The 17,087-nt window shown below is 41.5% G+C and overlaps 1 protein-coding gene across 1 annotated transcript in view; it reads left to right on the plus strand.

Moving 5' to 3' along the window:
* The window catches only part of NAA15 (N-alpha-acetyltransferase 15, NatA auxiliary subunit), a 44,749-nt gene extending 35,550 nt beyond the window's left edge, over window positions 1–9,199 (plus strand). Inside the window, exons 19-20 of the mRNA XM_065633341.1 lie at window positions 1,168–1,265; window positions 3,893–9,199. Coding sequence (XP_065489413.1) covers window positions 1,168–1,265; window positions 3,893–4,093 — 299 coding nt within the window. The 3' untranslated portion in view covers window positions 4,094–9,199. The remainder of the gene's footprint in view (window positions 1–1,167; window positions 1,266–3,892) is intronic.
* The last annotated feature ends 7,888 nt before the right edge of the window (window positions 9,200–17,087 follow it).

Genomic DNA, 17,087 nt, shown 5'->3' on the forward strand with positions numbered 1-17,087 from the left:
GCTTATCTAGCAGGGGCATCTCAGTATCAGCATCAGTGATGTTTAAAAAAAAAAAAAATTTCCTATCAAGAATGCTTTTCTTCTCTCAGTTTGTGGTGGTGTGACAACATGACCACCAGGTTATCTGTGATTTTCTTTATTTTTTTTCTGTATGCTGCTAAAATACCACTCTTTGGACCTCTCTACCCTGCTGTTGTTTCTAATGCATGCTGTGTGCTTCAAGGCCAGGCTGGATGGGGTGCTGAGCAACCTGATCTAGTTGCAGATGTCCCTGCTCATTGCTGGAGTGTTGGACTAGATGACCTTTAAGGGTCCCTTCCAACCCAAACTATTCCATGATTCTATTCTATGAATGTATCATAAGACTAACTGTATTTAATGCATCTGTGAAATAGTTCATATGAGCTGTGTAGTACATGAAGTAGTATTTCTGAGTTGCAAAGTTTTGTTGTTAACGTGTATTTGAAGAGGCTGGCTGCCAAGAGAAACGGGCTGTGTGCTCAGCAAGCCACGTAACACCCAGAGCCATTGGTACACCTAACAAGAGGAGCTGAGATGGTGCTGGTTACCTGTCACAAAAGCCTGTCTGTCACTAGTGACCGCGTGTTGCAGTGGGTGTCGCAGCACCGCGTGGGCAACGGGATGTAAACCACCCCGGGGAGCGGCGTTCCTGCTGCGGCTCAGACCTGGCCACAAAAAGCAGCGTTTGCTCTCTGCATCTTTTCTGGCATCCAGTCCCTTCAACTACGTTTGTGCCGTGGGACTCGGAGCTGTGCCCTGACAGCGTGTGACAACAAAGAGCCCTGTATTCACATCTCTTCTGTGTGGAGATGCGAGCGGTGGTGCCGGAGGGACCCGTGGTGTGTCAGCAGGTCTGATTTGTTACCTTCGCTACCTGGGATCCCACCGTGCACTGCAAAATGCTCCTGCCCTGCAGCGTCGACAGCGCCTGGTTGTCGCAGCACATTGTCTGGCGTTGAATATTAGACTTAAAGCTGCCCTTCTACTTGCTCAGATGTCAAGTTTTAACGTTCTAAGCAGTTTCATTTTGAACTACTACTGTAGAGTTCGGCGTCCCCTCTTAGTCATATTATCTCTGTTTGATGTTTGTATAGAGGATGTTTTTAGTCATCCACTGGGTGATGAAGCTCATTTTTTTTCCTGTAGCTGCCAAAATGATGTACTATTTAGATCCTTCCAGTCAGAAAAGAGCAGTGGAGCTGGCAATGACCCTGGATGAATCCCTCATTAACAGAAATCTTCAGGTAACGCACATTTATAAATTGTAACCAACAACTTCTGCTATATCTATGGAAGCTTTATGAAAATTATGGAGTTAAAAGGAAGCTGAAATGATTGCTGTACCTTATGGTAGTGAGGTTGGGTTGTCATGTGAGAGAAAGGAGTATCAGGTTCATCTGAACGGAAATGTTTGATGTCCTTTGCGCACATTTAGTTTAGTTTTGTCATAATATGAAAATAGCAGCAGAAATGGTGTTATTGCTGCAGGGAATGGGAAAGCTTATTAAACAGAAGGGAGTTCTCATGGCAGAAGATGCTAAAGCTCCCCAATAAGAAAAGGTTGTGGTCTGCCCGAGCTTTAGCTGTTGCACAAGTGACTGTTCACAAGAAAAAGATTGACTTAAGAGTGGCTCAGGTTATCTCAAAGCTTTCCATATTAATCCCCCTGCAAGCTGTGTGACTTATCTTAATTTTAATAAAAGGTGCAAATGCACCTTTTGGCCTTAGTATGTACTTAAATAAATAACTAATTAATAAACATGGGTATTTCTTCTGTGACTGCACACTGGCAGAACCTTACCTGGCAAAGCAGAGCAGGAATAAAGCATCCTTTCTTTTTTCTTTAGTCTTTTCTAAACTATTTCTGTATCCCAGTCAAACAGTTTCCTTTGGCATTGCTGTAAGAGTGTCCAGCATGTTTAATTAAGTATTAGAGAGATTCCTTGGCAGACTATGCAAGCTTCAGGACATTTTGTTTCTCTTAGTTCCCCTGGCACTTTATTTCTTCTCTTTGTCTGGGCACTCAAGGCTTCTTTGGATCTATTGCAAGTAAAATTAGTGAACCTTCTAGTAAAATTATTCTTTTGGGGGCAAAGATCGGTATTTTCCAAAAAACACCCCTTTGGAAATATACTGGGTTCAATAGAACTTTAATTGGAAAGGATTTTAAGTTCACAATAGAATTTTTGGACAAAACAGAGGGGAAAAAGGGACAACAAAAGACAATTTGCCATGATTTATAAACTCGCTTAGGATGTTAAATACTCAGATCCTTTCTCTAGCAGATCTGCTTATGGGACACAATGTCATGTCTTTTATATATTTAGCAGTTTTTATAAACTGTTTTGAACAGTCTCAAAGAGCTTAAGATAGACTATCAATAAATTTAGAAAACAAAAATTAAATTGCCTTCAACAGCATTCATTTTACATTGTAGCTGCATTTTTTTGCTTGAGAGTGGGATTCTGGGGGCTGGACTGGGGAAGGATGAAGATTTAACCAAAAATACGTAGTTGTTTTAGAGAGGTCTTGGTAGGACTGCAAGAAGCGTTTGCTGACTCAGCCGTGTATAAAAGTCACATGTGCAGCATTGTGATAGAACTGAAAAAGTTCAATTTAAGCATTCTCGGTGCCAATATAAAGTAAGAGCTGGAGTTCTGCTGAACTTTTAGGTGGGAAATTGAAAGTGCCCTGGAAAACGAGAATCTGAAGGAGTCTAGGCATTTGTTGAAAGGCATTCTCATGTGCAAAGAGATCAAATTTATCATTACATTTTTAGTAAAGACCAGCTGCCTCAGGGCACATTGCAGGCATAAATCTACATATATTTGACCTTCTGTGGATGCCAGTGTCATAAAGAGCTAATGTGGGGGAAAGGGATTGTTGAAGAGAACTTCATAACGCCATAGCAGGAGGACAGGGCAGTTAATCTCAAGACACAGAATAAATAAAAGCCAAAGTAAATGTCAGAAGAGTGGAAAAAGGCTAGCTTACGATGCTAATACTGGCATACCCAACGTGGAAGGATGTTAAATGCTGCTGGGCTTTAGTGAAGCTTAGTAGGTCGATTCCTCATGTTTGGAGTGCAAGTTGAAAAACAAAAAACCAGGAAATCTCCTTTTTCTCTTCTAAATCGCAAAAAAAACCCACCCTGATATGAAACTGTGGTTGTACCTGAAGGATATGATAATATCTGAGTAATTTGGTTCAATTCTCTACTTACAGAAACACCAGTAAGTCTCACATCCTTAAATGTAAAAATGATTTTTTTTTTCCTACCAGAAATGTTATCACATCTAATTATGGTTATTCAGCTGATGCTATTTTTACATTTTAATTACATTCCACAGTTCTTCCAATTCTATCTGAAAGCATGTTCACAAAAAACATTAGTAAGAAATTATAGTATATATTCTGGATTCATTGTTTTTATTTGTGAACACTAACGTTCAAATGCATGTTATGTGCTGCTGAAATATTCAGTGTATCTCAAGGCTGGGGGGACAAGGGAGGATGAACCACAAACCCAAAAAACATATTTAGTTGCAAGTAAGCCTGATTCTTGGTTGCCAACTAGTAAGAATCATTTATTTTTTTTTAGGAAAATAAGAAACGAGTGGCAAATAAGTATTTTCACCTTCAGTCAAAATTTCTAACTGATTTTTAACTCTCTTTAAACTGCATCATTTCAAATTAGACTATGCTGGTATTTCATACTCTGTCTAGTAAGAAAAAAGCCATTTGATATTGATAGAAACTTGGAAACAATACTTGGAGCTTGTTTTCTTTGTAGTGTCATATTTCTGGTTTGTGAGTGCTCAGATCAGTGTTTAAGAAACCATAACACCTCTTTATTTTTCTCTTTAATTAGACTTGTATGGAGGTATTAGAAGCTTTATGTGACGGTAGCCTTGGAGACTGTAAAGAAGCATCTGAAACGTACAGAGCAAATTGTCATAAGCTTTTCCCTTATGCTTTGGCTTTCATGCCCCCTGGATATGAAGATGATATGAAGATCACAGTTAATGGAGATAGTTCTGCAGAACCTGAAGAACTGGCCAATGAAATATGAACAACTTTATTGGAAAAAAATGACATTGGACCGTATCTGGTGTATAATATTTTTGTCACGCACCTGCTGAATTGTTCTAACGTGCAGAGAACGGAAGGAAAAAAAAATGTTGCCTTCAAATAGTTTTACATTTTTTTTTTATCCTGCTGACAAAATATATATATAAAATATCTAACATATTACTGAATATAGGTTGTTCGGTTTCTTAAAAATTAAAAGCTGCTAAAATTGAAGAAGAAAAAACCTTTCTCCTTACCTACCTACCCATGTTTTTAAACTAATTTATATGAAATCTGGAGGCGTATAGCCCTCAGAGCAGGTGTGTGGCAGAAATATTACTTTAAATTTGTCTTGTGAGATTACTGTTATCTCAGACAGCAAAAATGCTGTTTTAGCACTGGATTCTTTCACTGAGCACAAAGAGTTGATGGGGCTTTAGCATCTGACTGATTTTGATGCAGGGATGACTCTGTCCATAGGAAGTATGCAATGTGAATCAGAATATGCAGAGAAACCCGCAGCGTACGCGTTATGTTGCGGATGCTGGGACATACGGATATCAAGCAGAATTAAGAAACATAGTGTGTTCAATAAGCTTGTTGTGTCTCTGAAATTCACTGTACACGATCAGTTTGGTGTTCTTGCACCACAGTTTTTAATGGAAGGAACCAGTTAAAACTCGCGCTCTCTTTGAATTAAACCTGGGGGGTGGGGTGGGGAGAATCAACATTGCTGTTCTTGAGATAAACCTATCTGCATAGGTTGGCCAAACTTTTTAAAACTGTAATGCAAGAACCAAATAAAATTATGCACTGTGATGTGGCACCAACTAATTAGAAAGATAGCATGCATTTTTCACGTAGAGTGAAAACAAAATGAGAACATACTATGACTTGAAGTTGCAAAGAGAACTCCTGACTACCATTTTGACTGATCAAGAGACTAATAGTTTAAAACCTCAGCAGGCCTTGTTCACGTTATGCAGAAAAAAAAAAAAAGTGCTGCAGTTTAGATACCTCTGGAACTTTTCCACAGTGTCACAGGTTTGTAATACTTGAAGCCCTACATTTCTAAGAATATATTTCTTGCTCAGTTGTTTCAGGCAAGCCCAAGACTTTGTAACTTTTAAGGGGCCCAAGATTTTTTTTCAATAACAGACCAGCTTCTTATTCCTGCAGTTACAGATGTAATTTCCTTTGTCAAACATAAGGTACCAAATATAATGCAATAAAACGTTTTGAAAAACAATTGTGTGAATATTTAAACCAATCTCTGTTGTACTTTGAAAATGAATGGGTTCATTAGAGTACAGCTCAGGGTTGGCTTACTGTGCTGTCCAGTTGCGCTAATAATGTCACTGCTGATGGGTGGTTGTTGAGTATAAAGTGCAAATGCTTTGTATGTAAATACTGAATGTCTGGGAAGTCCTATAACACAGAATGCTTTACTACTTGGCTTTTCAGTTCCACCAATGTTATGTTGGATTTTATTTTCCAAGTCGAGCTTCAGTCTACCAGTCTACTGTGTTAATAATATAGATAAGTGCACAAATGTGGGTTTTTTTATAGGCTCATCATATAAAACAGAGCAGAAAATAAACTACAGCTTATAAAGTGAGTGCCTTCTTTGCTGCAGGAGTTCAGTTACAGAGTATCTGTCGTGTGGATACACAGCCTTCCTCTTCCACATCATGGAATTCAGTGATTGACACATACAGTTAGGAAATCCAGGAAGAATTATCAGGGTTTGTAGTTTTCTAACTGTCAGATGAACAGGTTTTTGTTTCTCATATATTCAGCACCACTTTATTTTTCATGGTTAGGCTATCCTTGTGTATGTTTGCAGTGTAGTTCATGTCGGAAATGTAAGTTGTGTTGCTATATTTGTATATTTAATCTGCTGGGCTTTTAGGGACTGGAATACCTATAGAGCCTTTAATTGACTCTGGTATTAATGTCTAGATCTCAGTCTTTTCTGCAGCCTGAGATACTTGGACTGCATGTCTTCTGCAACCACTGAAGATGTTTCAACTTTGCCTACACGAGCTATGAGCTTTTGGCCTTGCCCCTGAGTATTGCTGCCGTTTTCTTGGCTTCTGATGCTTAGCTGAAGGCAGATGAGTGCTCACTCTTTTTAACAGATTGTGAATTGCATCAAGCAATTTTTTTTTTTCCCCAAATTCTGGTTTTTGGGTGCTTCCTACAAATGGGATTATTTCCTTTACTTTTTCACTGTCTGTTCTTGTGTTGAAATAGATGAACAAAAAGCAAGAAGTTACTTGTTATCCTCCATTATGCAAGTGGGAAAGAATATTTCTGTGGGCCTTCCAGAAGCCTCTGTCTACACATCTATTGTGATTTCCCCAAAGACACTTCATTGTAACTCTGCTGAAAGGCATCCACAGTGCTTCAGAGATGTTGCTTTCGGATTAAAGTGGTTCCTCAGCCCCTTTCAGAAGACTTCAGTCCCACGAAACGAAATTTAAGTCAAGACTTTACCTGAAGAAGGAGGTTCTTAAATCAGCAAAGGGATTGTTATTCTCTCATCTTGGCGGCTCTTCTGTTAGATGCAATGCTGACATCTGAGGAAGAGTTTCTAAGAGCTGGAAGTGAAGTTGCAGTCCAATGCAATGGGTCTGCTGAAGCGGTAGCGCAGAGTGCCGTGCTGCAGGGGAAACTCCTTTGCATGCCGAGACCCAAAATTGTAATGGCTGGTGTTCGGCTGCCAAGGCAGGTGAGGAGGGATTGCAGTCATGGGCTGAGTGACCCAGAACATCAGCTTACTGCTGACATGATTTGGTTCAATTCTTCCTCATTTTTTTCACGGGAGAAACATGTTTTCACCATCGGTGGAGCCACTGGTGATGACATATGCCATGGATCTTTCCTGGGAAGAAATGTTCAAACAACAGTTTTTCCCTGGATAGTGTAGATGGTGCAAATGCACATTGCATAAAGCAAAGCCAGAGTCAGAAGTGGACTTAAATTGCAAGTAACCGAACGTGGTTGGTTGCCCCAAGGCGATAGGTGAGGTACTTGCCTTTTCCATTTGGAAACCAGAGCATTCACACGTGTGAACAAACAGGTAAAATAGTCTCAAAATAATCTATTCAGTAACTCTTTCTTTGCATCTTAAATGCCTTAAAAACTTCTATATTCTTCTGCAGTTATTGTGTTGGGTTTTTTTCAGTAGAGGTCTTAATGCTTCTATGTTCATAGGAGAGGAATCGTGCCCTGATGTGTGGTGTGTCAGCCAGAACACAGAATGGAGTTTGTCGCCGAGTGTTTTCTCCTAGCGTAGGGAAAACATTCCAAGTTTCCTGGAGAGGTCTCTAGGGCCGGGTGAGGTGTGTTTAATTAGCCAGTTACAGCTTCCTTTAGCGTTTGCTTTGGTTTGCTTTTCCAGGTCTGGAGGTGCTCCGACTGTACTGTAGACCCTGGAAGTTGGTGTAACACCTTATTTTTCAGCTAGATAGAGTTGTCTATAGAAAGAAAAGACTGATTGAGAGTAGGGGGAGATCAGGCCTGAGAAACCAGAGGTGCAGATACCATCTCAGTATCACGTGAGCAAGTCCACATATGAAAAACTCAAGCTCTTAGTCCAACACGATGCCTTTGAGGGCACGGGCAGCAGTGCCATCGTCCCTGCAGCGCTAGCATCCCGTACGCTGCAGCTGCGCTTCGAACGTGTGCCACTAACGTAACAAAACCACTTCACAGACTAATCCAGCTCAATGTACCTGAATTAAAATCATTTTATTTTTCCTTTTTTCATGATTGCTTTAAATGTTTTTCTAAGTGTTCTGTGCTGGGTAGCTAGCTAGCTTCGAAATGTTTCCCCATCTTTCCCCCTAAGAAAGTTTGCTCTAAAAACGTGGTTTTTACCTAAGCGATAATGTAAACCAGCTCATACTAAGTGGAAGTAAGAGTTATGCTTGTCTTGTAACATACTGCTCTGGGATTCTGCAGAGGAAAACAATGCAAATGTAGTATGATTAGTAATATCAGTAAGGAACGGAGCAGTCTGCAAGTTCATTAATGAAAGCTGTTCCAGATGGAGGAAAATGATTGCTCTTGTTTCCAGGAGTGTTCAAGTAAAACTGTTCTTGGATGTCGTAAGGAGCAAAGGGTGTACGCTTTGACAAAACTCACGGTCGCATCGTCGTGATTATATTTCCTGGAAATTCAAGCTGCAGTCTACAAACACCAGTTTTAATGCTTGTCTTGGGCAGAGACTCTTCCCAAGAGCATACAGCCAGCAGTGAGAATGGCAGGGAGCAATTGATAAAGCAGCTTGGCAAAAGGAGGCTGAAGTGAGTTATAAGGTGGCATAATAGAAATTCCATTTTAGATAAAGTATAAAATAGCTTTTTTATTACTAGAAAGATTACTGAAGCTGTAAATACTATAAATACAGTCTTCCCGTGCCAAGGAAGCTGTAAATCTGTATTACTTTGATTGGTACAAGCAAATAGTAGTATGTTCACAAAGATTCTAGCTTTGTATGTTGGTCTTAAGTAAATCAGGGCAGAGAACTTGGAGGGCAAAGACTGTCCAGTTTACAAGGGACCATATCATAAGGGTTTGTAAGAATATTGCAAGAGAAATATTACTAGAAAATCCAAAGCATCTTAGAATAGCTTTCCTAAGGTGTTTGTTGTTTTAATTGAAAATGTTACATCTGCTAACTGTTCATAACAAAAGGCAAAAAGTACTTTTACGACATTTTATTTCTGCCTGGCACTGCCCATTCAATATCTACCTCTACTAGTCCTAGTCTAGTTCAGTTACTGCATAATTTTAGCCATTTAGCATATAACACAAAAAAGTGTCACTTACCTGGTTGGTGAAGAACTATATGATGCTGGGTAATGTTTAGTTTTAAACTGTAATGCAATAAACCACAACTTAGTGAAAGTCTTGTTGTTGGTTCAGTGCAGCGGCATATTTATTGCTTCATTGCGGATCCGTTCAAAAATCTTAATTATTAACTCCACCAAGTTACTTGCAATTGTACTGGGATTTGCTTTCCCTTCCAGCCTTCCTAACTGGTTAACAATGTTGTACTGTGTTTTTACGCTCTTCTCTGGTGGTAGCAAATATCAAAACTGGCAGGAAGTCAATCAATGAATAAAAATGCTGAGTTCTGTTTGTAAATGAGTACTAGTGTTTCCTTGTAGGGTTCAGCGCCCTCCTCAGATGCCTAACAGCTTTGTAATAAACCATCCCTTGACTAGTTCCCTTAATTCCTGATCACCTCTTTCCACAGCGATGGGCTGTAAATTGGGGTGGGGGTCTGGCAAAAGGGAGAAAGATCAGTAGGGAAAAGCTGCGCTCCCTTCGGAGTCGGGCCGGGAAAGAACCACGTTGGCAGGGAGTTCTCCGTTCTACCCTGCAAGCTAATTGTACATACATATAATAAAAAGGTCTTTTGCTCTTTCAGGCTACGAAGACCTGATTTGGGGATTTGGAAAATGCTCTTACTGATGGATTGAATAAAAATGGGGTTTGAGAGGCAAGCTGAATGAAGATTGCATGTGCTCTTTTCCTCAAATCTGGTTTGAGGAGGGAAAAAAAATCTCTGTAGCCTTCCATTCCCCACCCACAAGCCCACAAAGCTCCCCTGACCCAGCCTCCCTGGGTGACTTGTGGTTCTAATCGCTCAGCAGACAAAATAATACGGTAACACTGACAAACGGGAGCAAAAGAATAAGCTAGCAGCTGGCACAGCACCTACAGCGTGTTTGTGACCTCGGCAGTTAAGATTACCTGGAAAAAATTGTTCGTAAGTACCGTGTGTAGTGAATATCAGTTCTGATTAACGCTGTCTACAGCGAGCACAAAGGGCTCGGGCAATTTGCAGGTTCTGTACTTTGTTAAAATACCTGGGCGGGGGGGGGCAGGGTGAGATACTGAAGTGATTGCAGCAATATCCTAAAATTCACCCCTTCAGATGTGAGAGGGAAGCTTGTTGCAGTAAGGGTTGCTTTGCACAGATAGTACCCTACTAGAAAATAGCATCCCTTCCCCTCAGAAATTTCCTTTTTCTTTTGTGAGAGGGGAGGGGTGTTCGCACTGGGTAGCTGCCTGCCTTGAACTTCTTCCAAATTTCACCCTTCCTTTCCTGGGAAGAGCACCTCAGGATAGTCTACAAAAGGACTTCAAGCACAGAAGGTTTATGAGGAGCCAAAGTAGCCTGGTAGTTCATATGTCATTTTATTTGCAGAAATCTGTCAGGACTGACTTTTTCACCGGTACCTCTCCATTCCATCAGGTATGAAGGATCTCCCCACCTTGTCATTGCGCTTCTGGAAACTGTTTGGAAGGTCTCACACACAGTAGCAGAAAGACAAAACCTCCCTGCAGCTAACGCAAGGGATGTGTAAATGCCTTTTATTTACGGAAAAATAAAAGGGCAGCAAAGATGGGGCTGTTTGGTGGTTCACACAGTAGGAATGGCCCTTCCGTGGTAAGTGCACACCGTGGGGCTGCGAGGGCTTTTCCAGGACCTTGCAGTGTTTGGCATTTTCTCTTGAACTTCTCAAAACCAAGAGCCATCGCTTCATTCTTCTAAGAGCTCCAGAGAGATGTCGTACCAGTCCTTGAGAGCAGGAACAGCTGTTTCACTGGATAGACTTTGTATGATTTTACCACCAAAATACAAAACTTAAAACCAGGCACTCCTCGTAATATATTAAACTGCTTTATTAATGATCTGCTAATTCTTCTTGCAGCTGTCTTTTTCATCTATAAGTATTTTTATAAAGTTTTAGGAAAATGTTAGCTTCTGGCTGTTCACTTCATGTGTTTCGAGCATTTTTTTTTCTCATAGGAGTCACCCGCTGTTCATAATTCTGCATCTCACTTCACTTGCAACATCAATAAATGTCTTAATGAAATATAACTGGAAAATATTTTTTACTCATTTGAGCTGGGAAAACAACCTTTGCTTTTATTGCAGAGTAAACTTATTTGTGCTTTTAAATTCCTATTTTGTCTCCTGGTGAGCATCTTTCCACCACACGTCCTTTACCTTCTATTTAATTTTTCAGGACCCTGCCGATGAAGGATGGTTACTCCCTTCAAATACATTTTTTAATTGTTTGGCAAAACTGGGTTGAGACTCCTTTACAGTGCTGCGTGTTAAGCAGAGCAGCAGCATGGGCTGCCCAGTGAGCCACCTTAGCCTGTTTGAAATCCCCTCCTTGCAACAGTTCAAAGGCAGAGGAGCCAACCCCTACCCTACCACCTCATTCCTGAATTCCCTGACGCTCCAAACTCAAATACAGAAAGCAAACGGGGACAGAGAAAATATGATTTTTAGCTCCTGTTACTCTCAGGCAAACAAATGCCCTTTTTCATAGATTCATAGAACACCAGCTTGGAAGGGACCTCAGGGATCATTTGGTTCAACCCTTCTCGGCCAAAGACCTCAATCAGAATGTAATTTTTTTTTTTCCCATTTTGTAGATTATTCACATTGTATAACCTACAGAAGATAAACTGGGATTTTAGCCCTTGATTCTTATGCTTCCCATAATTGAACCAATTAACATGGGGTTTTTTAAACGAAAAATAAGACAATCACCTGTGAAAGTATTTCTTAAAAACTCCCTTTTGCAGGTTCACTTGCTAGGATAATTATGAAAGAATCATCTTCAGTAACTCAGTTCCTGCCAAGCATACAGTTACAACAAAATATTTTTCACACAGCCTGGTTTTGCTTCACCTTTTCCCTCAACTAGCTGACCTCAAATCACTTTAAAACTGGGTAAATCCGCTGTGTATCTTTCTTTTTTTATTTTTGTCTGTTTTCCAGCAGTAATGCGTGGCTGTGTTTCAAAAGCTGACGCCAGCTGGTTAGGTTAGCATGAATCATGGGGGGAGAACAAGTCTTCCTCACTTCTCTGGTTACCAGTGTCTCTTCTAATGGTTTTATTCTGTCTTTCCCTCAAAGCCACAGAGCAGGAGGAAGACGGGAACGCCGGGCAGACCTGTTGTAGCTTGTTGACAGGTACAACATTGCGTGCATGCTACGTGAACAACGTATGGTGGAGGAAAAGCCTTGTGCTGCAGCTAGGCTGGCACCTGGGAAGCGAAGGGATCTGAGCGCGGAGCTGTGAGTCGTGTCTGGAGGCACGGGCTGCTGCTGGAGTTTAAGAAAGGGCAAAAGAAAAACTGACACCACCGGAATAAATACAACTAGGAACTCTGAGTACAGTAGGAAACTTAAAAATACATTAGAAGAAGGGACATCTTTGCAAACTGCCAGGGAAATACAGCTTTTGCCTCGTTCCTATGTCAACAATATTATCAGACGCATGGGCTCCATCTGGGTTTTTTGGTTCTTGTTTGGTTTGTTGTTTGTTTGTTTTTCTATACACATTATAAATTATTCTTTATGGTGAGATCATAGTATTTTCAGTAGTGTAGATACATTACAGTATTTCCTTCTAATATCCTTTCACATGTAGTCCTCTTAACAAGCAGATGTATGTGGCTGACACCTTGAAGACTGCTGTTCTTTCGGCACTTCAGCGCAACCGTGATACCGGGAAAGAGCTGGGTTAGTCATTACAACCCGTTGGGTCTTTCCAGTCTCTGCGTGGAAACAAATGACCAATGCTAGTTGCAATGTGCTGGGATTTTGGGGTGCAGGAGGAAAGATGAGGAAGGGTTTGCAGTTTGTAAAGGGAATGCTAATTTTACTGGAACCCCTAATCTTATTCTTGCTGAAAACAAAACTGATGTTGATACCAGCATAAGCAGATTTCACCAAAAGGGACTGAAGAGGAGACGGTTCTGTTTTGTTGACAAGCGGGATTTTTTTATTCAATGTTTTAATTGAGTGTAGGACTATGCCCTTGATAGCAAATGAGAGCCTGGGAAAAGGAGGAAATCTTATTCTTGCAGACATAATTAACAAAACCACACTCTGGTATCGTACTATTTGAAGAAAAACCTGTTGCCAGAAAACAAAATGTATGCTATATCCTCACATCAAAGCAAGTCCTGGGGATCAAGGTCTTCAATTCAGAGCTTACGCATGTGGGCAGATTGTTGGCAGAGTGCAGTACAACTGGATTTGTTCGCTGCCCGGGAATGATTTCTATCGGAGGCCACGGTGCAGATAGGCAAATATAGAAGCTTCGTGACATTTGACAAACCTTTCTGCACTGCTGCTGTGAGACGTGCAGAAAGCCCTTGAGCACAGCGTGTACAATTGCAGGGAGAGAGAAAGCGAGGACACGGCTCTGGGTTTAACACACGCGTGGCAGGTCAAAACCTTTCAGAAGAGCTTTGCTGTCTGCTGGTGCCATCTGCACCCCTCTTGTCACGATGCACCTCGCTGGGTTTTCTGGTCTCCTGGGGGCGATCCAGCCCAACAAGGCAGAGGGAATGCCCAGCGCCGGAGGGGGGCTGCGTGGAGAGGGTCTGTGCCGGTTTGGGGTGTGCTGAGAGCCCCTGTCTCTGCGCAGCCTTTTGGCATGGAAGTGATTTGGTTGTCGCCTCAACTATCTTGACAGGCCAAATGGCTTGTTGTTTCAATCACTGTCATCCAAGAGTTGCAGGACATTTCCGTCCAGACCCAAATGGCCAAGCAGTGTTTCAAGCACTGAAGACCCAGTCTCGCAGCAATTCCGGTTCCCGTGAGTCAGGATGTCAAGTAGATCGTCCTGTTAATCAATCGTTTGTAAAGCTGCAGGTGCCGCCTTTAGCACTAAAGGTCCAGTTTTTCTCTGCCCATGTTTGGCAGATTCTCATGGCAGGGGATGGAAGGTTCCCATCAGACTAAGACGACGATGTTGTGCCCAGTGGATGAAGCCTGTTATTATCCACAGAACCTAAAACATACGCTGAACATTAAACCCCCAATCCCTCACCAGGCACACAACGAGAATAAAATCCGAGCACAAGCCAGAAATGGAAAAACCTTTATTTCTTTAAATTTCATTAAGGCTTTTAGTTTTATAGTTTTGACAAGAACAAGGGGACAGAAGTGAATGAGAAAGTCACATTCCAGTAACTGGCAGTAAAAACAACTGTGTCAAAACTTTATTTCAATGCAAAGGTAGAAGAAACATTTGGCTTTGTGATTTCAGCAGGGTATATCAATATTTGCTTTTCCAGTCTGCTTTAAGAACCCAACATACAGGGTCCTTAACTGCTACCTTCTAAAAGCTGTCCTTTGTTGCTGCAACATTTCTGCCACCGGTGTTTTGGCATAAATTTAATTTAATGGGAGGTCAAACTCTTCTTAGACTTGCAGAGTCAAGTCTTGCAGTAGTAGAACTTTTCCTTGCAAAACTACAGGACCTTTTCCTGGAAAAAAACGGAGGATGTGAGGCCTCACACAAAAGGACAAAGCTCCCAGAGGAATTCAGAGGTCAGTAGTACAGTATATGTGTAGAAACATTAAAGCATTTTCCAACTGCCTGTCATTAAACTACCAGGATTAAGGGGATGCACCTGGAAAGTTTTCGATCCCTTCAGAGCACAAGCAGCTACATGAGACAGGCTTAGATTTACACTTTTTTTCCTAATTTGTTCCTTAACTTAAAACCCAGTAGACATAATTTTTAGATATTGAACAGTTTGCATTTTCATGGGACTGACAAGTTAAAATATGTCTTCAAGGGAAGATGGAAATAACTATTCTTGAAATGCTGAGCAAGTTCAGAGACTTGCACCTATTTTCAGAATCCCCTTCCTTAGAGACTTCTACATCTGCTAAAAGAAATAACTGTGAACTTAGGCTATTGTACATTCATTCACCGAACACATCCAAATAGCATATTAAAAGAACTTGTCCTTGCAAAAGAATAAAAACAAAAGCTTTTTCAAATGCTTGTAGAGCAAGAAGCATTTTTAATTTATAATGTTACTATAGATAAATTCAACTAGATTTGCTAGTCTCCAATATTAGAAAGGAACATCCAGAAATAGTCTATGCTGGATGAAGTGTAATGATCTAATCAACATCTTTATCACTACATATATATCAGAAGTGATCAATTTCCAGTACTACATGGAAATAGCTCATGTAAAAGTGACTTAAGCCCACAAGATTCTCCTGAGATCACCTTCAATGGGAGTTACTGCATTAGCCGTCATTTTTTAACCCATATCTAATTAAGAAGATCTGGCCTTGTAGCCTGCTGTTTCGCTGCTAAGGAACTCCAAGGAATTGTATGATCCTCCTTCTCTTTATTTAGAATTTGCAAAGAAGGTTGTGCCAAATTACTGATTTCTTACTGATTTGTTAAGGCTGATCAGGAAGTCTCATGATGAGTTAACAGGCAAGTTCGGCAAGGACAGTTAAAACCCATGTGTCTACTTTCACCAGCTCAAGCTAAGACAAGCTGCAGCGAAAGGAGTGGGGCAAACACCGAGTACCACCCCTTGTAAGTGAATGAGGAGCTTTGTTAGCTGCACTCAGGATTTTATCTTCTCCCCTGGAAGAACCATGAATTCTTTTAAGTAAAGACCACTTGCACTCAGAGCCCTGAGCAGAAGTTTAGATAGTCCCGCTGCAACAGGAGCGTTAGCAGATGGTGGCTCTCAGGAGGTGTTCCCTCCAAGTCCATTTTTCCAGGGGCCAGCTGTCTTCAAGTGCATCCCTGTGATGACAATTCTGCCTGTCTTAGGGCTAACAAAACAGAAACTGAGGCAGGTGCTGACGGTTTTTAGAGGCGAAGTCCCAGGTAGGGCGTTGGGGGTGTCTGTGTAAAATCAGCAGAGTATAAAAATCTAAGGACTAAGAACGCGTTTGGCCACTAGATGGTGCGTAAATTCTGCCATTTAAAGAGTCCTCGTTGGCATAGAAGATATTCAGAGCTGCTGAAGAGCTCAGATGTAATTATAACTCGCTTTGGCACTCTTGGTGTAACCCAGACCATGCTGAGTTATGTGAGCTGCTGGCAGACCCTTCCAAACAGCTGTTTGAACCCTCATTTTACCATGCTAGCCAGAGCCCAAATCAGAGCACGCGCTACTAGAATTAGGATTTCCCCATCTCTTTAACCATAAGGTCTATGTAGACACGCTTGTGCTCCTTCTCCTCAGCCAAGCACATTTTACATGCTGGCTGCAAAAATGAGCAGCTCTGTAGGACAGACAGCAAGAACCTAAGGGTGGCACAACCTCCCCGCCTTCCTGTGACCAGAAAAAAAAAGACTCCTCCTCTTTGACAGAATGATTTGACAGCAAAAATTAAGGCATCTTGTCTCAGGAGGAGGCTACAGGGTGGAGACACTCTTCTACAGCCTTGAATTAGGTTGGTCCGAGGGAGGGGGAAAGGGGAATAACAAGGGCTAAGACCTAAATACTCTCTGGAGTGCTCTGTTGACTGTAGTAAGTGGCTCCTTTCTCAGGGCACAAGGTTTCGATACAGTCTGAATTGGGTTTTTTGCTTGGTTTTTTTTACATTACACTCTGAGATGGACACTAGCTTCTCTGCCTAGGCTATAAGGAAAGTTTCTCTGCACTCAGGATGATTCGAGTTTGTGTGGTTTTGTTGTTGTTTTTTTTTTATTTAGCCTATTGTTTTTATATTTGAGCAACGAGAGGCTGCTCAAAGCACTATCCTTCAACCTCGTGACAGTTGCTCTACAGGGAGCAATGATCCACAGATCATTTCTGATCAGATTCGTGCAGGCAGAAAGCCTAAGCAGCCAGAGGGGCGTACGTCACAGGATAAAGAGGGCTCCCAATGGCTATTATTAGGTATCTGATCCAAACCGGAGGAATCCCGGCTCACCTATCAGTTTGCAGACCAGGGACCCAGCGCTAGGGCAACAGATCTGTCCTTTACCGCAACTGACATTCGCTTTTTGCTGCAGGGGGTAAATTATTTTTAATTTAACTGCCCCGTGCCACTGTCTGACTCACTGCATCAGTGCAGGATTTCTTCCCCACGATTAGAAAAAACCCCTCGCGACTGCAGCCTCCCTCTTCCCGTTTCGGGCGCCCCGGTTAGGCCTCTTGTCTTCATC

Source organism: Caloenas nicobarica, chromosome 4 (genome assembly GCF_036013445.1).
Source record: "Caloenas nicobarica isolate bCalNic1 chromosome 4, bCalNic1.hap1, whole genome shotgun sequence".
NCBI classification, from domain to species: Eukaryota; Metazoa; Chordata; class Aves; order Columbiformes; family Columbidae; genus Caloenas; species Caloenas nicobarica.